Source organism: Filicampus tigris, chromosome 12 (assembly GCF_054856515.1).
Source record: "Filicampus tigris isolate MCC_2025a chromosome 12, RoL_Ftig_1.0, whole genome shotgun sequence".
Classification (NCBI taxonomy): domain Eukaryota; kingdom Metazoa; phylum Chordata; class Actinopteri; order Syngnathiformes; family Syngnathidae; genus Filicampus; species Filicampus tigris.
Window position 1 is genome coordinate 9,674,064 of NC_141228.1, and position 24,282 is coordinate 9,698,345.

The 24,282-nt window shown below is 38.2% G+C and overlaps 3 protein-coding genes across 3 annotated transcripts; 2 read left to right on the forward strand and 1 right to left on the reverse strand.

Moving 5' to 3' along the window:
• Positions 1-4,201: 4,201 nt before the first annotated feature.
• Positions 4,202-8,294, reverse strand: dynlt2b (dynein light chain Tctex-type 2B). Its single transcript, XM_086048420.1, has 5 exons — positions 8,148-8,294; positions 7,179-7,312; positions 6,967-7,036; positions 6,838-6,901; positions 4,202-6,746 (listed from the first exon to the last, which is right to left on the reverse strand). Exons 1-5 carry the CDS (start codon positions 8,192-8,194, stop codon positions 6,699-6,701), a joined length of 363 nt encoding a protein of 120 aa, XP_085904546.1. The 5' UTR covers positions 8,195-8,294; the 3' UTR covers positions 4,202-6,698.
• Positions 8,295-11,543: 3,249 nt separating this feature from the next.
• Positions 11,544-18,401, forward strand: LOC147138291 (5-hydroxytryptamine receptor 3C-like). Its single transcript, XM_086047570.1, has 10 exons — positions 11,544-11,570; positions 11,640-11,694; positions 11,868-12,031; positions 13,471-13,515; positions 13,609-13,715; positions 14,541-14,710; positions 15,973-16,133; positions 16,248-16,458; positions 17,736-17,915; positions 18,112-18,401. Exons 1-10 carry the CDS (start codon positions 11,544-11,546, stop codon positions 18,399-18,401), a joined length of 1,410 nt encoding a protein of 469 aa, XP_085903696.1.
• Positions 18,402-19,634: 1,233 nt separating this feature from the next.
• On the forward strand, positions 19,635-23,629 carry LOC147138292 (5-hydroxytryptamine receptor 3A-like). The gene is made up of 10 exons (XM_086047573.1): positions 19,635-19,640; positions 19,740-19,803; positions 20,681-20,844; positions 20,941-20,985; positions 21,181-21,287; positions 21,403-21,572; positions 22,342-22,505; positions 22,711-22,921; positions 23,087-23,293; positions 23,358-23,629. Exons 1-10 carry the CDS (start codon positions 19,635-19,637, stop codon positions 23,627-23,629), a joined length of 1,410 nt encoding a protein of 469 aa, XP_085903699.1.
• The last annotated feature ends 653 nt before the right edge of the window (positions 23,630-24,282 follow it).

The following is a 24,282-nucleotide window of genomic DNA, read 5'->3' on the forward strand; positions in this document are numbered from 1 at the left end:
TCCTGTCAGAAATATGTGCAGCCCCACTTCAAGCGGAAATCAACCCAAACATATTTTTTTCAAGAATAAGCTCCCAGCAGGCCCACTTGTTGAAACTTGGCATTCTGATTAATATTGGGGTTGTGGAATATGAGTTAAACAGCAAAATCCACCTGTTTTTAGCCATCTCAGGGTTTGGCCATTTTGTCCCTTTTGTCGACTGACAATGACATCACAACTGCTCAGGGCTCAGGTAACAACCAATCACGGCTCACCTGTTTTCTGAAGCTGAGCCATGATTGGTCGGTACCTGAGCCCTGAGCAGTTGTGATGTCATTTTCAGTCGACGGAAGTGACAAAATGGCCGCCCTCACAGATGGCTAAAATCGAGTGGATTAACACTTATTCCACAAACGCAATGTTTATCAGAATGCCTTGTTTCAACGTTTGGGCTTGCATAGAACATATTGTTGAAAAAAATATGTTTGGGTCGACTTTCCTTTAAGTCCTTCCGGCATTTTATTTTACAATGTAAATATATATTTTATTTCAATTTATATTTTAAAATATATACTGTATACTCTATTGCATGTTTGCGCTGCGCCTAAACTCTTGTGTTAGCTCACAGCAGCTGCTTTTATTGTAAAAAAAAAAAAAACAGTCTCCTTATAAACTAACTGAAGACATGACAGATTATTTTTATTTTCTCAGACTACACGGTCTCACACACATATCAGTCCAAAAATCTCGGATCCCTGGCTGTGCTAGTTGCAAACTGACTGTAATCATATGTGCTATCCAGTGTGCATGCGGGCTTTTATTTAAAAGTACAAGGGTATAACATATATACAGTATTTAAATTTCAATTTGATTTGAAAATTTGACATTTAAATTTCAATCAGGATCATTGTGGGTGTCTGAGATAGAGCATAATTGCAGCTTCAAGTTCAGATAGAAATGAATGGAACCCAATCTGGCATTGGGGACTGATCATAAATGATGCATATAAACACACTACTTACTGATAATGACAGTGAGGATGGCTGAAAATGGAATTTGAATATGTGAGCAGATGGAAGTTGGGTGATGAGGACTGAAAGTCATAGAGCAGCTGTGGACCTTAAGAATGATGCCTGTGGGGGGAGTTCTCAGTGATAAGGGACGTATGGAAGGAGGGAAGGGGCATACCTAAAACGACAGTCTGGGAGTTTACCAGCTATTGATGCATGACAAGCTATTAAATGGCTGAGAATGAAACAAGCCATACAAGTAAAAGCATCCTCAACAAAAGTTCTCAAAAGAGCATGTAGTTAAGCTGTAGTTCTCAACCTTTTTTTCATTGATGTAACCACTGTGAAATGTTTTTTTTAGCCATAAAAGATTTAAAACAGAGTGGTGTGCCATCAGTATCTGATTTATTAACCTTTGGAACTCCATTTGTTGTGGTATCTCTAGAACTATTTGGACATAAAAAGATACAACTAAAAAAAAAGAAAAATTGATTAACTTCATTATTAAATGAAAGCAGAAAATCCTAAATATATCAAAAGCTGACAACCCTGAATATTGCATTGTTGCACTGAACTGAGTGTTGCTGCATTTGGTGAGACATTTTAGTGAGACACTTGAGCTTGTGCTTCACTGAGGATCTTTGTCATCCTTTGTGGCAGGGAGACAATCGCTATGATCAACCACTATTTTGCATCAATGCTACTTTTTAGTTTTTAAATATATTTCAAAATCTCAAGTGCACTCAGTAGTGCCTTCACATACTCAAAGAGGTACGCTTATGCCCATAGAAAAGAAAATGCATTCACAAGTTTAAACATCCTGACAAGAATAAATGTCATCACAAACATCACGGTTCAAACACATCTTTAGCAATAGTTTTCCATGACTTTTCTAAAACCTTTCACTTAATTTCCAAGACTCAACAATTAACACATTTCAGTGGGACCACTGAAAATTATTGAAGCGCACAAAGCAAAACAAAACAAAAAATCACACAAGGTGGATGAAATTGTCTGGACTTCCCTATGAATTTAAATTTGATAAATGTTTTCCTTTTTATGAAGTTGATTGTGTGCTTTCTCCCACATTCCCAAAACATGCATGTTAGGTTAATTACAGACTCAAAACTACCTAGTGGTGAAATACAGGTACTGAAATATTTGAAGATTTGATTTCTTGTAATTTGGATGATTGTGGTTTACAGGTAAACACCGTTCCCCCTTAAATTATATAACCACCAATCGTTTTTTTAAAAATAAAGAGAGGCTGTCCTTCCCAAAAAATGTGTCCATTCATGCGCAGTCAATACTAGGTTGGCGCACCTTTAGCATGAATTATGGCATCAAAGCTGTGTGACAACAATCAAGTCGACAGTCTTCAATGTGATCTTAGAGACGACGGAACCAAACTTAGAGATTTACTGTAAAAGCTCACCTTTGCAGGTATTTCAAGTAATAAGATGATTAGCACAAGACACTACTATGGTTGACAATATTTAACTTTTTCACAATATGCTAATTATGAGAAACTAAAATGTAATTTATTAGCTGTATGCCATAATCAGTGAAGACTAAATATTTCCCAATGTTTGGAAATGGCTTTAAAAATATGTAAGTTTTAATTTGAACAACTGAATGAAGTTTTCCATGATAGTCTTATTGAGATGCGATTGCATGTGCTGAGTGATTGCCCGGCGAGGTTCCAGCTCATAATTTCTGACAACTCCTCTCCCAAGGTGCTTTCAAGTGTTCTGAATTCAAACCTTGGATTATATGCTGACAGATGTTTGAAGCCCTTAAACCAATTGGCGAAAAAAGATTAAGCAATACGGAAATTCTGGAGGCAACTTGACATATGAAGTGGCACCCACTCTCGGAAACAACTGCTAGTAATCACCACATTGCTCAGACATAAGGAGCGGAAAATCTGTCCCCATCAATGCACAGGCACAACTGAGTCCAGGAGAGGATGGCCATCAGTTGGACCCGTCTGGAACAACGCATGAACCTCTAGGATTAAGTTATTGTCCATTTAAGATGGCTCTGAATGTCTTAGAAGACGTTTCGCCTCTAGCCTGAGAGGGTTTCATCAGTTCACGCAACAGACCAGCCTTCTCGGATGAGAGGCCAAACATTGAAAACCAGTGCCGATGCGATCGATTTGCAAGAAAGTGCGAGAGATTACAAATGTGAACACATTTAGCTATGACTGCTTTGCATAAAATGCTGCTGCATTTGGACTGTCAAGAGGTTCATTTGCAACACCCGAAGTAGCGAAAAATAGCAGCAAGAAGACTGCGTGGCCATGTTTATGTAATCAGAGATGATGTACGAGTCGTTTCAGTAGTTGATATACGCGAGCATATTCAGCCAACTTGCTCACTTCTGCCTTAGAAGCCCTCAACGGTGCAGCGGTTCCTTGCCTGATTTGCACCTGCAGGCAGCATGGGTTCAATTCCCACTCAGTGGCAGATGTGAGTGTGAGCGTGAGTGTGACTTGTTGTCTGTCTCTGTGTGTGTCCTGTGATTGACTGGTAACAAGTCCTGGGTGTAGTCTGCCTTTAGCTCAAAGTCAGCTCCAGCTCCCCGCAGCTCTGAACAGGATAAGCGTCAGAATAAGTGGATGGATGGATGCCTCATTACACTAATGTGGCCTGAGTGGGAAGCAGAACTTTTCCCAACCGGTGAAGACACTGGAAAGGAAACATTCTGAAGATCACATTTTACTGACAATATACTAATTAATATAATCATTCATTTTTCAAAGATAAGGGCTCAGGTTCAATCAGTGTTGAATGCACTTCGTAATGGCTGAATGGAGGCGTAAATCCTGCAAAAAAAATGAAATAGAAAAGAATGATAATAATAATAATAATAATAAGTTAACCTCTAATTTGCATAAATTCAATTATTGCGGGGAGTCTTGGAACGTATCACCAGTGAAAAGTGTGAGAACACTGCACTTTCATTCCAATACGATAAGTAATGTCGAATGCTACAAATTTATAAATAAAAACTTTGTATTTGCAAATTTGTATTTGTGCCTAAGTGGTGTTAGTAAATCAAGTCAACTGCTAGTCCAGAGAGAACCATTGTCTCAGAACATGCCTAACCTGAAAAACAACCACTGGGAGCTTATGGATTTCATCCAAAGTATCATCAATCAGTATAGCATTTGTCTATCTGGATGCGTACAAAGACATGATGAAATATACACACGGTAAATAAAGTGGATTTATTAATTTGTATGATACATGCTGAAACCGAGATGAGTTCAGTATACGAGAGGCCACTGCTCATGGTGGCCTAAATCTAAACAAGACGATCCGTCTGCTTCCGGACAAAACAAAGTTGCGATTATTTTAGAGGACCTCTTCAAACTGAGAGACACTCAGAAATAAATGACTTTTTCACATTTGAAATAATTTATGACTTCATATTCATGCAAGACACAGTATCTACAACCTGGTGAGTGCTGAAATACACACTCAACTGACACTTTATCACAACAGCACAATGTAATGAGATCCAATGAAGAGCTGTAGCAAAGGCAAGAATACTAACCTTGAGTTCACACTGTTGGAGAGGTACAGTGGGGCAAAAAAGTATTTAGTCAGCCACCAATTGTGCAAGTTCTCCCACTTAAAAAAGTGAGAGAGGTCGTAATTTTCATCAAAGATACATCTCAACCAAGAAAGATCAAATTATTTTTTTTAAAAATCAGAAAATCACATTGATTGATTTTTTTATTAATTTATTTGCAAATGATGGTGGAAATTGCAAAACAACTATTTGGTCAATAACAAAAGTTCATCTCAATACTTTGTTATATACCCTTTGATGGCAATGACAGAGATGAAAAGTTTTCTCAAAGTCTTCACAAGGTTTTCACACACTCTTGTAGGTGTGTTTGACCCATTCCTCCATCCCTCTAGAGCAGTGATGTTTTGGGGCTGTTGCTTAGCAACACGGACATTGAACTCCCTCTAAAGATTTTCTACAGGGTTGACATATGGAGACTGGCTAGGCCACTCAAGGACCTTGAAATGCTTCTTATGTAGCCACTACTTCTTTACCCAGGCGGTGTGTTTGGGATCATTGTCATGCTGAAATATCCAGTCACGTTTTATCTTCAATGCCCTTGCTGATGGAAGGAGGTTTTCACTCAAAATCTGATGATACATGGTCCCATTCCATTCATTTTTTCCTTCACACGGGTCAGTCCCTTGAAAGAAAAACAGCCCCAAAACATGATGTTCCCACCCCCATGCTCAATAGTAGGTATAGTGTTCTTTGGATGAAACTCAGCATTCTTTTTGCTCCAAACACGACAAATGGAGCTGTAACCAAAATTTGGTTTTATTTTGGTGTCATCTGGTCAATTGACATTCTCCCAATCCCAATCTTGCGTGGAACCCCAGATCAAGGGAGATTATAAGTGGTCTTGTATGACTTCCATTTTCAAATAATTGCTTGCACAGTTGATTTCTTCACACCAAACTGCTTACCTATTGCAGCTTCAGTCTTCCCGGCCTAGTGCAGGTCTATAATTCTGTTTCTAGTGTCCTGTGACAGCTCTCTGGTTTTGGCCATAATGGAGTTTAGAGTGTGACTGTTTGAAGGTTGTGGAGCGGTGTCTTTCATACTGATAACGGGTTCAAATAGATGTCTTTAATACAGGTAACGAATGGAGAACAGAGGAGCCTCTTACAGAAGAAGTTAAAGGTCTTTGAGAACCTGAAATTTTGTATGTTTGTAGGTGACCAAACACTCCATACTTATAAATAAATACTCCAATCGAAATGTGCAAAATAAATTCTATATATATCAGACAATGTGATTTTCTGCATATTTTTTTCTCGTTTTATCTCTCATAGGTGAGGTATACCAATGATGAAAATTACAGGCCTCTCATATATTTAAGTGGGAGAACTTTCTTTGGTGGCTGACTAAATACATTTTTGCCCCATTGTATTAATTCACCAAAATGGTTATTTAACGCAGGGGTCACCCACCTTTTTGAAGGTAAACACTACTTTTTGCTTACTGATTAATTTGAAGACATAACAAATTTGGTCAAATTATTTGGGGGTAAATCATGTTATCGCCATTGTGCTCACTCCACGAACACAGTTTGGCAATGCGCTACAATACTGATCTTTGAATTGTACTAATTTGGGTTTTTTGCTATATCTGCATCATACACTTATTTATTTGTCTTTCATTAAATTTGAATACTTTTTTCTATTTATACCATTATATTTCCTCTCTCACCGGGTTGTACTGCTTCAGTAAGATGTGGTGTCCATTTCAAATTTCGTTTAAATCATTTCTCACTGAGCGGCGAAGCTTTGCGAGTGTTTGCGTACAGCCCGAATGTTGTTTTTCCGTCAGGATTCGCCAAAGGTTGCAAAAACATTTTCCGGGCGTTCAGAAGCAGTTTTAACTGTTGCAAACAGTTTTTCTTGTCGCAAAGAAATTTTAAACATGTTCAAAATTTGATGGCGACGAAAAAAACAACATTCGCTACGTTCGCTAATACTCGCAAGCCTTCGCCGCTCAGTGAGATCTTACACCTTAAAGGGCTACATACAGTCACAACAAGTCAGGGGGATAAAATTCAGAATGATGGTGTGTCACCAAAGAATTTCTGTCACATTTTTCGCCTCAGTAGCTGCCATCCTCCTCCATACTCGTACTCCCGGCTGCTTAGTAGAAATAGCTTCCAAACACAGCCACCGCACAGAACAAGCTTTCCTGTGAAAGAAAATATTCTGAAATAAACACACACCAACCGAAAGTCATTCCAAAAACACACATAGCAGCCTGAAAAAATAAAAATACTTGCATTCATGAAAACATCTTCAGCGTAGTTGTCTGTATCAGCATCCCATAAACACCTTGACGACATCCTGTCAAATCCAACAAGATTAATACAACGTGTTAAAATAATCATTCGAATCAATACGTCACTCACTTGACTCCTTGCCCACGTTGTTCTCCAATGGTCACCTGCACAACAAACTTGTACCTGTCAAACCCCAAATCTGTGTTGGAAGAAAAAATAAATAAACAATCAAGTGATCAGCAAGAATGCAAACATTGGATATTCAATTTCATTTTTCCCCACTGTTAGGTTAGGAGCTGGCGTACGTGTGTGTGTTTGTGTAGCGGACTTGCATCACTCACTCTTCACTTTATTCTTCACACAATCAGCCAGTGTGCGGGTAAGCTCTGAGACCTCATCTGGGTCGTAGTTTACTTCGGACAGGCGTGCCTTCACTGTTTCACGAATGCACTCCTTCACGACTGCAGGCTTGAATCTAGAGTGTTAAATAAAGGCCAAAAAAAATACAAAATTCGCCTCAGTCCAACATGCAATCATTCAACATTACCTGCCCTCTGAAAATGTACTTGATATTAAATAGTTATCTTTTGTTTCTAACGAAATGTGTAGATGTGCTGACTGAACACTTCAGCGGGAGTGCTGCCCTGTGTGTAAATATCCAAACAACACAGCCATTGAACAAATCTGACCCAGAAACTCACAATACACAATTATTTTTGCCAATATATAAGTAAATAAATAAATAAATTGTGAATAGTAGTAATTACTAATCCAACATTTACGCTGTGAGACTGATTTAACATTTAAATTGTTCCATATTTTGTTTGTACGTTGCAGTGGTGGAACAACTTAATTGATAATCAAATCATTCAAATATGGATAACATTATATTTATTCATATGTATTAATTATTTTATTTCATGGGTAGAATTGAATGATGTGTTAAGAATGAAGCTGCTTTGAGCAGAGGTGGCCAGCATCCTAAGGAGATGTTTAAGGCAAAAAAAAAAAAGGTCGAACTATGACAGAAGGCATTCTTTTAAGAGGGTGGCGATATGTTGGTGACACGAGGTAGTTGAATGAATGCAAATAAATAATTTCCAGAGGACGGTTAACTATTTTAGCGTTGTTTTATGTCTTTTAAGGAGAGGGTTTTCAGCAGTTCGCAATGATTGCACCCATTAGTAAGCACAAAGCATGGAGGAGGAGAACATCGGTTTACGGTAGCTAGGCAACGGGAGCGTCGAGGCTACAGCTACAAGCTACAAGCTAACATCGCAAGATACCGACTTAGGTTTAAAACAACTCACTTGCGCTGATAGTTGGGTCGTATGAGGTATGAATCTGAGCCTTCCATGGCATGTCAGTGATATAACAAGTCAACAAGAAAAACGAGCAATCCTTCACTCGCTCTTTAGAAAGTTACGCAGAGACTTCCGGAAGTCAATTCGCTTTTCCGTCCGGTATTCACCGGAAGTAACTGACGGCCGTGTTCATATGGAAGACCAAAACTGCCAAAATAAAAAAAATAATAATAATATAAAAGTGAAAATAAAAAGAAATAACAGAAATATATAATTGAAATAGATAAAATAAAACATGAATAAAGTGATATTTAACTGTATTCATATATTTATTTTTGCATTTATGTCCACATTTAATTTGCTAGTTATTTTTTATTTTAAAATATGTTTTATGTTTGTATTAATTTTTACTTTTCTTTTGTATTGTATGTGTTTTGTTGTTCTTATTCCCATATATATTCTTTTTAATTTATTTTTTCAATTATATTGACTATTATATTGAATATTGTCGATCAACCAATAGGTGAATAGTTCAACATACTTTGGACCGCCCCCTTATTTGAATAACATTTCGATGTGTCAGCATGAAATGCAGAAGGAAATGTGATTCAAATGAGGGGCGATCCTGAGTGTGGCTTGGGTTGAACTATTCGCCTATTGGGTAGGTTGATGGTGCTCGCTGCACTGACATCCCAAGACACACTTAGGATCGCCCCCTTATTTGAATAACATTTCCTTCTGCACTGCAGGACCTAAACTGCAAAAATAAAAAATAAATAGAATAGAATTGAAAAAAATTAATTAAAAATGTATGTGGAAATAAGAAGAACAACAAAAATATATAATACAGAATAAAAGTAAAAATAAATCCAAAAATAAAAAAATATTTAAAAATAAAAAATAAATAGCAAAATATAATAATATATGAATACAGTTAAATATCAATTTATTTACTTTTTTCAGTTAGAGTACAGTTTTAAAGTTCTTCATTTTTGTTATCACAATAGTTCATTTTAAATATTTCTGTGCAAGGTGATATACGTTTAGAAGTGTGTAAGTAGGTAAATATAAGGGTTAATTAATTCACAGAAATAACTCTGGTAGAAATTTACCTAAAACAAAACAATCAAGATAAGTCCATGTCTGACACATGATGTACAGTTGAGTACGGTGTGGCTATTTGTATGTTCTGAAATATATAATGACATTCAGCACTGTTGCCACTCTCTCATGAGACAAACAACACAAGTTAATAACTCTTAATATGCAAAATGCTATTAAAGATACTACTAATTGAGGTCCTGAAACATGTTGTGATAATCACAACCCCCTCGGCGTAAACATTGTTCAACATTTCACGGTTGAATTGCTCATTATTTACAAGACTGCAGGACTGCTGCAGGGGAGCTACTGCACATCAGATATGTATGTAGGTCAGGGGCGGAGCCATGGGTGGGCCTGGGTGTGCACAGGCCCACCCAGATTGAGAGACTGCCCACCCAGTGAGATTCATGAAAAAAAAAAAAAAAAGTTTATCGTTTTTGTAAATTATCGTGGAATTATTTTTGAATTTGTTTTTCATTGTGTTTGTTTGTGTTTCAGTTTGTCATTTTATTTGAATATACGATATGTCGGGACAGGAGGATTGTGCTCAGTGAGGGAAATATTCAGGCCCACCCTGAGTTTTCCAGGCCCACCCATTGGTCACGTTCTGGCTCTGCCCCTGATGTAGGTACTGTATGTGTGTATGTATGTGTGTATATATGTATGTATGCAGAAATTGACATCTGTTAAAATAACATGCAAAAACAGCACACCACGATAATTAATGTAATCTGTCAGGGTGAAATATAAAAATAAATACATTAAGCAACCAATTCAGGGTGTCCCCCGCCTACTGCCCGAAGATAGCTGGGATAGGCTCCAGCCTGTGTGACCTATATCTTTGCTGCTGTAACACTGAAAATTTCCCCACTGTGGGATCAATAAAGGCCTTCTTATCTTATCTTATCTTAGCACGCCCACGACCCTTGTTAGGATAAGCGGTTTGGATAATGGATGGATGGAAATACATTAAGAATTTTGATGTAATTACAACAATCAGTTTTTTTGGAAAGGCACAAAATTTGTCCCAACATTCAAACCATTGCAAACTAGTGCGGTGACATGCAACAGATGCACATTGCACATGCAACGAGTCACATCTGGAATACAATTTGAGCTGTTGTTGATGTTACCAAATGTAAATGTGCAGGACTGTGTGACTCATTTAAAAAAAATATGGTGCTTTAAGTGGAAGTTAACCTCAAAATTTTGTTGTGCCTCCACTAGTCTAAACACAGCATTCTGATTAATATCGTATTTGTGGAATATGATTTAAGCTGCGAAATTCACCCGTTTTTATCCATCTCAGCGGTTGGCCATTTTGTCACTCGTGTCGACTGAAAATGACATCACAACTGCTCAGGGCTCAGGTAACGACCAATCATGACTCACCTGTTTTTTGAAGCTGAGCCATGATTGGTCGTTACCTGAGCCCTGACCAACTCTGATGTCATTTTCAGTTGACTGCAATTCACAAAATGGCCGCCCCCTGAGATGGACAAAAATTGGTGTGTTTTACTACTTAACTTATATTCCACAAACACAATATTATTCAGAACACCAAGCTTACACTAGTGAGGCTGCATAGAACATATTATTGTAAATAATGTTTGGGGTTGACTTCCACTTTAAGCAAAGTAGTTTTAAGGCTCTACTACTCAATAATTTTCTGTTACAAATGTAAAAAAATCAAACAGGCCTTTCAATAACTAAAATATATATTATCAGATAAAATAGACATCAGATTCAGAAATCTGTATTTATTCCAGCAGGGCCAGTTATTTCGTTATTCAATATTAACTGCTTTGAACTTTTCAATTACTATTTTTGTGTTTGTTGGTGAGCTAGTTTTCATAGTATATTGACACACAACCTATTCATTTTGAACAAAAACGTATTGAGAAAAAAATCTTGTTCATAGGCGTCAACAATTTATTTGTTTGTAACCAGCAGGTGTGACACTCGACGTCACACACAGAGACACATGCGCGCGTGCACTGGAGCTGTGGTTTATTTTGTTTTTGAATACATACCTATATGAAGAAAGTGGCTGCCCTGTCTTGCAGAGTTTTTCTTTAACCACATTATTTGCCTGTTTTAAACTCTCAGCTTCATGCTTCAGGTGCAGTACCACTATATGTACAGTACTGTATGTACAAGCAGGCCAATAAGGAGGACTCAAGTCTGATAGGTAAGTTATTTTTATTATACTATCACAACTGACAGTTATATTCTAATAATATGATAAAGGGATACTGTACTACTGATTAGGTACACATTGGAAAAAGATTTGACATCATGACCTTCAAGAATCCTTCACCTAAGGTAAAGTTTGCTTTCCATTTGTACATCTATGTTTTGATCAACTTGTAACTGATTCCACTTGAATTCTAGCGAGTCCTTCTCTTAATGAGGAACGTGCTGATTATGCTGCTGGTTTTTATTGCAGGTATGTTTGTTTGTCAACACTCGAAAGGACAGAACCGATCAGACAGACATAGTAGTAGAGAGATAGTGAACATATGTGAATGTGTGGTGAGCTGAATTTTAGATTAGGGTTGTTTTTTTTTCTCGTAAATTACATCCAATTTAATTCAAGACCTGTTGTTTCTGACCTATCAGCTCCATGCAGTGCCATCAAGGTAAACTGCTCCGAACCAAACCAGCTGGCGCTGCTGGAGGCCCTGAAGCCGATCTTTAAGATGGGCGCCATTCGGCCAGTCACAAACATGTCAACCCCCACCAACGTCAGTTTACACTTCCTCGTCTATGGAATATTAGGAGTGGTATGTTCACCTCAATATGTTGATGATGTTTCTATTCCATTTATGTTGTTCAGGGAGCTAGAGCCACCAGCTGGGCTATATACAGTCAGTATGTGTTATGCAGGCTAACTTTGAAGCCTGTTGAATAATTACAGTGAGATTTGTATTTAAGAATATGATATTAGTTGATTACAGTAGTGTAAATGTTACAAATTATAGTACATGTCTTGAAACAACATGAATTTATTGTATAAACTAGCATAAGCTCTTGACACATTATGTTCATGTACATTACAGTTCTGTAGATGAGATCGTGCCTATTTTAAAAATGTGATTTCTCACAAAAGCTTAATTTGTTATGAAATATGAAATATTATTTTGGTGTCTATTTTTCGCCTGGCTCACTAAACCCACGCCTCTCTCTTTCATGCATGATGTCATCTTAAAGCCAGCTGCTACGCCCACCACCCACAAAACAGTAAATTAGTAATAAAGATTGAAGAACATATTGTGAAACCGTATGTCCAGAGTCTGATCATGAATTTGAAGTGCATGAAGCACCACAGAGACCCTGAAGACGTTTGCAGGAGGTTTCTGATTAGGGAGGAAAAAAAACCTGCGTAAATGAACGTCTTTTGGTGTGTAATTCTCTTTTTTTTTTTAAATTGATGGTCATGTTGCTGCTCTTATTTATATGTCTACATTTGGAAATTGACAAACAATGCCCACAGAAGAGAACATTTGCTGTCAGGAAGTTCCAAAGTTAGCTTTTTTGTCTTCACCATAGCAAACTACGATACTAAAATGCATTCATAAGTCCTCTTTCTGGCATATGACTGCCGTAACAAGTACATTCATTTTTTATACAGCAAAATGGGTCTAACTGTTAGACCCATTATGTTAGACTCTAACATATCGTGCTTGACAACGAAGCTAATGTTAGTGCATTAAAGCTAAAATTATGTTATTAGCTAGCAGTTTGATTTAATTTCAGTTCTGGCCTTTCCATCATGGTTGGGTTTAATCTCCTGGCTAATCCACTTTGGTACTGGCCAAGGTTCACCAGGCAGTCCTGAGAAATGACGATCACGGACAAACAGCTGCTGGATGAACTGCCTCAGTCCAAACGCACATTAACTGGTCAGACCACAAATTGTGTTGCTGAAATTCAAGTTTTAGCTCTCCGGCTACCTTACAGAGAGTGAACATAGCTATCGTTTGTGTTGCAATGACGTTGCATTTTGGAGTTATTGAATGGACAACTCCGAAGGTTGTCACTATAGGCAGACTACCTGGATGGATGGGTAAATATGGCGATAACTGGACCAAAAATTAAGGGGCATTTACCTTTAATTCAGTACAATGAGCGACATCAAATCTGAAAGTGAAGAGTTGTATTTGTTGCTATATTAATAATAAATGAATATAACTCTGACATAATTGAAGCGTGTGTTCTTCAGAACGAGAAAGCTCAACTCCTGACGACTTATCTTTGGCAACATTTTGTAAGTAATGCATCCTTGTTGTTTTATGGTGGAACTACAATGATGTGTGATGTTATCACTTTTCCATTTGCATTTGTATCCATGTTGCATCAGCGGTGGCAGAATGAATTTGTCACTTGGGACCCAGCCCAGTGTGGCACCGACGAGATTAGTCTTCCCAGAAATAAGTTTTGGATTCCGGATCTTGTCATCCGTGAATTGTGAGTTTCAAAGCTTAATCTGTGAATGTCTTTGATTCAGGCACGTATTTATATCAGTAAACATGCAGCACTTTTCAACAGTCTTGGACCATCGTTAGATGTGTTATTTTAGAATTGCTTTAATTCCAAATGTAATTGTTTCTCAGTGTCTTAACTAGAAAACTAAAAGCACATAAAACATAAGCCTTGGGGGGAAAAATTGTATGAACTTTGTTAAACCAGGTCAATTGTAATCTTAAATACTGTATACACGATTAAGGCATAAAATTACCACACTGAAAAACAAACAATAGTACTAGTATGAAAAAAAGCAACAGAAGTAGAATGAAGGTTTTTTTTTGTTTTTGTTTTTTGTTTTTACAAGAATAACACCATTATATTGGGAAAAATATTGGATATATTAACACAGTAAAATTGTGCTTTTCAAAAGAGGAAAACCTTAAATATAAAGAATAAATACCAGCATGTGTATAGTTCTTTCAGGAACATAACTATTTTCTATATGACTATATTCTCATTGTATTATGTTTTTCTTTTCAGTGTGGCCCAATTACATATTCAAAAAATAAAAATAAAAATTCAGGCAACAATAAACCAGCGGAGCATTGCCAAAGCCTCTATATTTAAAAATAATATTTACTCATTTTAATGTGACCAAATGACTACTGTGAACAATGTATTTTAAACTGAATAAAATCAGTGGTGGTGTAAGAAAATTGCACTGTTCTGTAACATATACAGTAAACATCTCCTTTGCTTTCTGGAGAAATTATGAATGTTAAACATAATTTTGTCCATTTTCAAGTGTGTATCTGTGTGTTGCAGTATGGATCAAGACAAAGCTCCATTTGTTCCTTATGTGAAACTGCGCAGCAATGGAAAAATGCATGACGCAAAACCAGCCAGAGTTGTCAGTTCGTGTAACCTCGACATCTACACTTTCCCCTTTGACATACAGGACTGCACTCTTACCTTTGGTTCCTTCATTAACTTGGGTAACCGATTTTACTAGACTTGATCTTTGACTTTGAACCGTATACTGGGAAAATAAGGAACTCATTTAGATGTGATTAGTGTTCACTGCTGCAAGTGACAATTCAAGTGTTCTTTTTACTATTCTCAATGGATTTTTAGTGCTCACTGCTCAGCATTGCCGAATGATAAATGGGACTTCGAGAGTGCTCCGGGTGCTCGTCATTAAATCAAATTCAGTTGTTAATATGAGCGTTTCCTCTGTCAAAGAAACGATAGAATCGCATTGGATGGTTGATGCCATGAACTAGATTTACTGCAAATATTACTACAGCTAATTAGAGAGGAACCAGTTCATAGCATACGTAGAATATTGTGTTCAGGAATGTGTAGTGTTAAATCACATACGGCCGGCTCGCAAATTAGACGAGATAAGCAAATGCTAGGAGCGCCGTGAACTCTAGGAGGCGCCAAAATACGGCTGAAAATATAAAATAAAAAGATACAAAAGAAAAACGTTGCTTGGTCACTGAATAAAATCCTGATAAAATTGTCTGTGGATGAATTAATCTCTTTAGCGTAGGTAAACTGCACATATTTACATTAACTTGACAGCTAACTAACAACAACTGCGGTACCAGATCAGGGGTTATAAATGTATTTAAGTTGTGGTCCTGATCGTGGTTATGGTTTCCCTCAAAGGGATGACCTTTGTAAATGTATGTAATATATAAATATGTAATGTCATCTTATCATTTGATGACATACACAATTGCCCTTGCAACTGATTTTGATATATTGTTAACAATAAATTAAATATGAAATCAGGAGTGATGGAAAATTGTTGCGTACAAATACAGTAAGTAAGTATATACCGGTAACTATTGTTTAATTTATGTTAAGAAGGGATTTGGTTGGAGTATTTGTACTAGTGGGCCACAGAAAGTGATGCGGCAGGCTGGATTGCACGTCACATGGTTTTCACAAAACTTTTGAGCTGTCTTTTTCCAGAAAATGTTGGTACAATTCCTAATTGTACTACTTCATAAGTATCAAAATGTTCTATAAAGCTCAGTAAGAATAAACTCCAATCAACAACATTAATAGAGGGAGTGGTGAGAAAGTCTAAGAGAGGACACTACTATGAAAGATCACAGTTGATTGTTTGACACATGCATATCTGAATAAAAAATGACCCAAATGTTGGCATTTTCTATGATACAGTTTATTATAAAATGGTGCAGTTTCTGGCCTTTACAACTAAACATGTTTTCTCTTTGATCAGCAAGTGACATGAAGGTGTCCCTATCGATGTCTGACGATTTCATCACAGCGAAATCCAAGAGAGTGATGACCACTCTAGGGGAGTGGGAGCTGCTGAACATCACCGCCGTAAAGCTTAATCATCAACAAGAGCATACCTACGTGGACGAGCTCCAGTTTCACGTATGTCCTGATTATATTGCATGCAAATGAATCAAATCTGAGTATCACAATACTTAGAACGTCCTCGTCCTAAGGAAGCAAAACACTGGCGGGTGTTTTCGATTGTTTTGCTAGATCCGGCTGCGACGCCGGTCCACGCTGTACGTGGTGAACCTGCTGCTCCCTAGCAGTTTCCTTATCACCGTGGACCTTTTTAGTTTCCTACTACCGCCACAAAGCGCGGACCGCTCCTCCTTCAAGATGACCCTCATCCTGGGCTACACCGTCTTCCTGCTCATCATGAATGACCTGCTGCCTATCACAGGAAACACCATCCCCATCATCAGTAAGTGCCACACTCGTGATCGGTTCCCTTTTATGTATATAGTGAGGACCTACTCTACTTAGTAGTTCATCATGTCTCAATCATATCATATATGATGGACATTTGATGGATATGTCATTCTTTATGTTATGTTTTTACACAACACAGTGCTATTTGTCTTTACTAAAAACAAGGACAAGTCAACGGTCTTTAGAATTACATTTTTGTTTTTTTACATGTATGCTTATTATCAGTCTTAGAATTTAGCAAGTGTTATTTCACTGTGTGAATAAAAGAGAATTGATTGACTTTAGGGGGTGGCATGAGGGGTTACATTGGTCACGCGCTGACATCCTTTCTGCACAGAGATGTCTCCATGCGTGATGTATCTAGTGTACCTTCTTTAAAGGGAATGAGAGAAACTTCTTTGATTGGCAGTGAATGCAGTTGGCTGTGTTCACAGCCACTAGAGCGCAAACCACCCTTTTTTTTCTTAATATGCCAGCCGGAAATTACCAACACCTGTCTAACACACCTTCACGCAGATTTACGCCACTTTCTACACTGGATTTGCGTCGGTCACGAAAATAGAGCCTCAGATCTCTAGAGTGTCATCTCAAAAAAAAAAATGTCATCATTTTATGCTCAGGAAAGAAAATAGCAGGTAGTGTCACTAAGTACTGGTAATTACTATAATTACTATTGTCCACTTTCCACAAGGCAGTACATTTCCACAAAGCGTAAGTAGACTTTTCTGGTTGTCTTAGAAAACGTTTGACCTCTCACTTGAACAGGCTTCATCAGTTCATAGGCTAGCTAGCACAGCTCTAGCATGAATGTTTGTTAAAACACTAAATGAATAAACCTATAAACAATCATAACCATCATCTGAGATCCAGCTCACCCGTGACCCGTGGACCTCTGTCACGGGTTTGCAATTTTAAACTATCATGGTCAAATAAATGCATGGTCACGTTCAGATTTCCAAGTAGTCTGTGACACTGCGTCAATAATAGCACATGCACCCAGTGATTTTATAAACAAATGCCTGAGGTGCAGCAAGTGTGGTGAAATGCTACATTGGCATCATTGATCATTTGCATGATCTATAAAGAGCAAAGGGCAAACACGTACGGATTTCCATGTTGTCGCATTTCAAATTTCAAGCAAACACGTTTTACCGCAAGAAGCAACTTTACATAGATTTCTTTGCGGGAGTTACAATTGTTTATTGAATTCTTGACCACTCAATCTAGAAGTGAATGTGTGTATGACTTACCCACTGTCTTCCATGCCAGATATATTCTTCTCTTTGTGTCTGGCTCTAATGGTGGCCAGTCTCCTGGAGACAATTCTCATTACCAACTTGCTGCTCAGCTCCCAAAATGTCACTCCTGTTCCTCGCTGGATCCGCGTGCTTGTTCTGCACTTTCTGGGTCGTCTTGTCGGTCTGCCTTGGGAAGACGTCAAAGATGCAGGTATACAGACATCAGTGCTGATTGATACATTCATATTAAAATATCACAGTCTTACAGTTTTAGATTTGATATGCGAGGTGGGTCAGCAGGTTTTCGGGACCGGTGTCAGGGTTAGGATTAGAAATGTATCTTTTGTGACACCAGTCCTGGAACCTTTCTGAGGCACCCCATATAGTGAATATCTCTTAACATACAGACACAAGAGGCAGCGGCATGTCCGCACAGCATGGATGTGATGACGACCATCACGAGGAGAAAGCGCCAGCAGTGGAGGACAGGGCCCTGCGGGAGCTGAGGAGCCTTGGTGGGGACTTGAAGCTCCTCCGCCTGCAGGTGGAGCAGCAGCTGGGGAGCACCCAGAGCTCAAAGGAGTGGATCCAGGTGGGTTTTGTCATAGACCGCCTGCTGTTTGGCATCTACTTCCTCTTCCTATGTGTCAGCTTCATCACCATCAAGATCATCTGGGTCAAATCTTATAGCCAGTAGATGACTTTTTATTCCATTTAGTGGGATTGATAGATCCTTTTTGACATGCTTAATTGATTAATTGTGTTACTTTGTAGAGTAATTCTTAAATGATCCCTCATATACAATTAGTGCTGATTAGATATGTGAAAGTACACAATGTTAAAAAATAAAATTATTTGGAGAAATATCTAATAGTTTGACTGCTCTTCATTTCAATCTACCGTAGTTATTTGTCTTACAGTAGTCACTGTGACATTGGCTCCCATTTAAAGGGATACTTTACTAATTTTGCAATTTTCAGCAGCAAAAAAAAAAATATTTTGTCTTTAATCAATTTGATAACTTCATTATTTTTCATGTACAATTGACACCTTCAAAAATACATTTTGCCACTTTCTGTCAACTCCAAAAAAATGACATCACATGTTCAGGGCTCGGGTAACAACCAATCACGGTTAAGGTTATGAACGTTAGATGAGTCTGTCTTTTTTAATTAACCTGTTTGGAAGCTTTTTATTCACCATGTACTAGGAAGATCTAATGTATTATGTAACTATATCAGTTTATTGTCAATATATTTGTATTTGCTTTTATTTTTGCTTTATTTTCCTCTGTCTGCTGCAAGGTCGGCATTGACAATAAGAATCTGTCCTCAACTATACCTTACCTCGATAAATTAATGTTTAAGTATATAAATAAATAAAGACAAAATAGCTCAATTTTTTTTAACATTGTCACTCTTTTCAATTTCAATTCTGTGCCTTGAAAATTCAAAACAAAACAAAAAAAAAAAGACTTTATATTGTTGAATGAAATTTGTTGGGACATTTGAAATGTGTTTTTAGGTCAAATATGTATGTAATTGTGGTGCGTAATGGGAAAATGTTGGTTTGAGTGGCATACAGCCCTTCTCAAAATGAATGCTCTAAAAGAATTAAAATTGTGTGTATTTGACATAGGTAGGGGAGGTGCCTGCACTTACAGCACACATACTCTGAGAGGAGTTCCACCGTCCAACACTTTGTTTAAACACAATCTTGTAATAGATATTGCTCTCAAAAGATCAGTATGTGCAATGCTGACTAAAGGGTTTGATGTCCTTTTAGCCACACTAAAAACAGACTTAAAGGTTTGTCCTGTATCAGAATGGCATCATTTATAGTTACCCCATGTACTCTCTTTCATAAAATTGAATATTTAAAATTGATTTAAAAGTAAAGAAAGAAAAGAAAACAATTGAAGAGTGCAGCTATGGGGGTAATTCACTTAAATGGGAGCGCTTCACACAATCCCACACCACCACCGTGATTTACCGTAACCTAACAACCGCTTTTGACCCACTGTTGATGTTTTTAGCGCTGCCCGCAGAAAGTCAAGCCTTCTATGGTTCTCTTCATCTTCGTCTCTCTCTTTACACATGGTAAGAACATGCAGATCACACCTAGCTTTCAAACATTCTTTTTGTTTCTGACTTTTTGACTCATGCTACAGGCCATCTGCTTAAATGTCATCAGCAAACTGAAAGTGGCATTAAATAAGGCCAGTGTAGTAAGACTCCTTATGGATGGATGTTAAGTATTGTTACTAGGGGAAAACATATTTTTGGATTACTTTTTTAGTTAATGAACATTAGGGAAACATATTTTCAAAACTGAACTCCCTAAAACCATGGCAAAATAATACTTTTTGTGACAAAGCATTTCTGGCACGTCTGCCATGCTAGGAAGTTTTTTGATACAGTACAATCCAGTTTTATATGTAAAACAGTACAGTGTTAAAAAATATGTACACTTTCCTTATAGATTCTTTTGAGATTATCTAAAATTTTTGTGGGTGACTATTTTACAAATAAAATAAAATGCAAATAGATTAATGCAAATAAGAAGGGGCAAATACGTTTTGTTTGGTATTTGTTTTCAAGAGCAGTTGGTGGTTCACCAGTAGTCCAGTACACATGTGAAAAAACAAGATACAAACCTTACCATTTGCGTACTTGGCTTTAAGTGATTCTACTCCTATAAAGGTAACAAAAGTCAACAAATTAGTATGCAAACAATGGTCAAACTATAATGGTTTGACTGTAATTAATTTGCAATCTACAACTGAAGTAGTGTGCTTAATTATGACTACTGCGTATTTGTGGAGATTGTATATGTGCGCCTTGTACCTGAAAACATTTAAGTAACTCTGTTCTAGAGAGCAAGGAACGAGACTTGAAGTTATTGTTTTAGGAAGTAGACCAAGGTATTCTTTTTGGCAGCTCACCTAATTGCCGATGGTCCTTGGTCTTTGTTTAGCGTCATGCAGCTCCATCATGACAAACTGCTCGCGCCCGGATGGCCCCGCCCTGCTGGAGGCTCTCAGGCCCGTCTTTGACCTAAGCCCCATTCGACCCGTCATGAACATTTCAACCACCACAAATGTCAATATTGGCTTCATCCTGGTTGGCATTCTTGGGGTGGTAAGGGAGACTGGCATTCATTGTAAACAAGGTCACAACTTCTCTTAGTTTATAGCATCCTCCTCTCAAATGAAGCATACTGACTTCTTCTTTCAGGATGAAAAGGGTCAGATTCTGACAACATATATCATCCAAATGTTGGTGAGTCATCACTTTCTATTTTCTTTCAAAGTGATTGATCTGCTGGCAGCTCAGTGGACTGCTGGTTAGAATATCTGCCTCACAGCTCTGAGTTTTGCGGTTCAAACGTACTCTGCAATTGGCTGCAATTATTTTCTACATAATGTGTCTTTGTTCAACTATCTATGCCTCTTTATCAGTGCTTCTGTGTTGCAGAGATGGAAAAATGAGTTCATAAGATGGGACCCAAACGAGTGCGGTGCCCATTGGATTACAGTCCCGAGAAAAGTATTGTGGGTCCCCGATATTGTCATCAATGAGTTGTAAGTCACTACAACAACAAAGGAGCAACAATAATAAGCACCCTTAAAATATTGAAGTTTAAATCAGCACGTTGCAATTGAAATTCACATGTTCGGAAATGTCCGCTTCCTGCAGTATGGAGATGAACTCAGTTCAATTTACGCCGTACACATACGTGTATCACGACGGCTTCGTGTTCGATTTACAGCCTCTCAGAGTGGTGAGCTCCTGCAGGCTTGACATCTACACGTTTCCATTTGACGTCCAGAACTGCACTTTAAGCTTTAACGCCTACCTGCATTATAGTAAGTACTAACTACTGACCCCTACTTGTCTTGTTATATCTCTATCTATATTATCTCTATCTCTATATAGAGAGAGGTTAGTACGTGGTATATATATATACATATATATATATATATATATATATATGTATATATATATATATGTATACATATATATATATATATATATAGAGAGAGACAGAGAGACAGAGAGAGAGCGAGAGAGAGAAAGAGAGAGAGAGCGAGAGAGAGAGAGCAAGAGGGAGAGAGAGAGAGAGAGAGAGAGAGAGAGAGAGAGAGGGAGAGAGAGAGAGAAAATATTACAATACAACAATATTGTTGTTCACAGTCAGGGCACTGATATGACGTAATAAATTAACACCAAAATGTTCTTTACAATAATATGTTCTATGCAGAGCCCCACTAGTCTGAACACGGTATTCTAATCAATACTGCGTTTGTGGAATATGAGTTAAGCAGTAAAATCCACCCATTTTGTTCATCTCAGGGGACGGCCATTTTGCCACGTGCTGTCGACAATGAAATCACAGTTGCTCAGGGTTCAGGTAATGACTGATTAAAACGGGTGGATTTTGATGCTTCATTCATATTTCACAAACACAGTATGAATCAGAATACTGTGTTTAGACTAGTGGGGCTGAATAGAACAAATTATTGTAATGAAAATATCTGGCTTGACTTAACCTTTAAATTCTTTTGGGCATTTCAACAAGGTGCCCGCAAGACCACACTCTGTGTTTCAAATTAATCAAAAACATTTTTCTTTCAGTACCCGAAATACAGATTGACCAGGCTGTGTCATCAGAGGAAATTTTTAGATATTCCCAAAAATTTATGGCAACTATGGGAGAATGGGAGCTCACTGGAATCAAAGCATTACATCAGCAGTTACCAACTTCGAGTAACGGCAGTTATGAAGAGCTTCGCTTCTTTGTAAGGACCAACTTACTCCCTTTACATATTGTTTATGTCCCAAAGGCTGTAATCCAACATCAGGGGTGGGCAAACTTTTGATCGGTCATTAAATCCATGCTGATAGATGAAGTCACTCTGCTGCTCAGAGAATTCAGAAGAAGTTGCATGTTATTATTTTGTCTCCATAAAAAGTGAAACAGTGACAAAATGTCATTTTCAACAGATTTCGCTGCGCCGCAGGTCCACGCTGTACGTGGTCAACCTGCTGATCCCCACCTGCTTCCTCATCACAGTGGACCTCTTCAGTTTCCTGTTGCCTCCTCAGAAGGTGGACCGCTCCTTGTTCAAGATGACCCTCATCTTGGGCTACACCGTCTTCCTGCTCCTTATGAACGACCTGCTGCCCATCACTGGAAACACCTTACCGCTCATAAGTAGGTTTACAGGAATCTTTAATGCAGTGACGTGAAGTGAGGCTCATGGCTGGTGAGGCACTGACATTCAAGTCAGATTTACAAGTTTATGAGCCAGACAGGGTGGTGTCAAATTCTAAATGGAATTGCCCAACACATGTTACACATCATCTGTTGTCATGCCAGATGTGTTCCTGTCCCTTTGCCTGGGTCTCATGGTAGTGAGTCTTCTGGAGACCATTCTCATTACCAACCTGCTGCACAGTTCTGCTCACTACTCGGAGGTTCCTCGCTGGATCCGACTGTTTGTCATTCACTTAATGGGCCGCCTGGTTCTGCTTCCTCCAAAGCCCACACAAGTGGCGCAGATCATCCAAAATCCCGCCACACTAGGTATGATGTAACCCGAAGACACAAGAGAGGTCAAATGTCAAAGATGAAGTCTCCTCCGTAACAGAAATGAGCGCTTCCTCTGAGAGGGCAGGGGAGAGGGAGGCCAACGGACCAAAAGGGCCATTGGACGAGGACAGGGCCGTGGAGGAGCTGAGGAGCCTGGGAAAAGAGCTCCGAGTCATCCGGTTGAAAGTGGAACAGGAGCTGGACGTCAGCCAGAGCACAGAGGAGTGGATCCAAGTGGGTTTCATCATAGACCGCCTGCTGTTCGCCATCTACATCCTCTTCTTATGTGTCAGCTTCATCGGCATCATTGGCGTATGGGTCAACTCTTAGCTATCATGACACTTGGCATGTTGTGCCGTAATTTTACGTTTAAATTTATTGTCATGCTTGACTGTAGCAGCATTATTTTTCCACTTGATTATCTGGTTTTTTTTTTCCTGTTAGTTTTTTTCTGGTGTTTCATACTTTTTTCCAAAAGAAAAATAACTTGACCAGCTATGTAATGCTGCAAGTTCATTAATGTATTCTATCAACTGAATTGAGAAATGAAGACATTTGCTCTGGGTTCAAATATTGTGTTTGTGTATGTTTTATTTTGGAATCAATGTTCCAATTAAGTACTAGTGACTTTGAGTGCACCACGTACTAACCAATCAGATCATTTTGCACTAAGAGAGATGCTTGTAGATATAGTGGATATTAAAAGTCTGCACACCCCAGTTCAAATACCATGTATGTGATGTAAAAAAAAACATAAATCATTTCCAAACTTTGTCCAACATCAAAAGGAAACAACTGACACAATGTCATTGCACAAGTGTGCGCACCCTCTTACAACTGGGTCTTCCATTCACATGCAAGCTCGCTTTTAATAGGAGTTAGTTAGCATACACCTCCCATCATTTTAAAGAGGAAATCAACCCAAACACATTTTTTTCAAGAATATGTTCCCAGCAGGCCCACTAGTCTGAACACGGCATTCT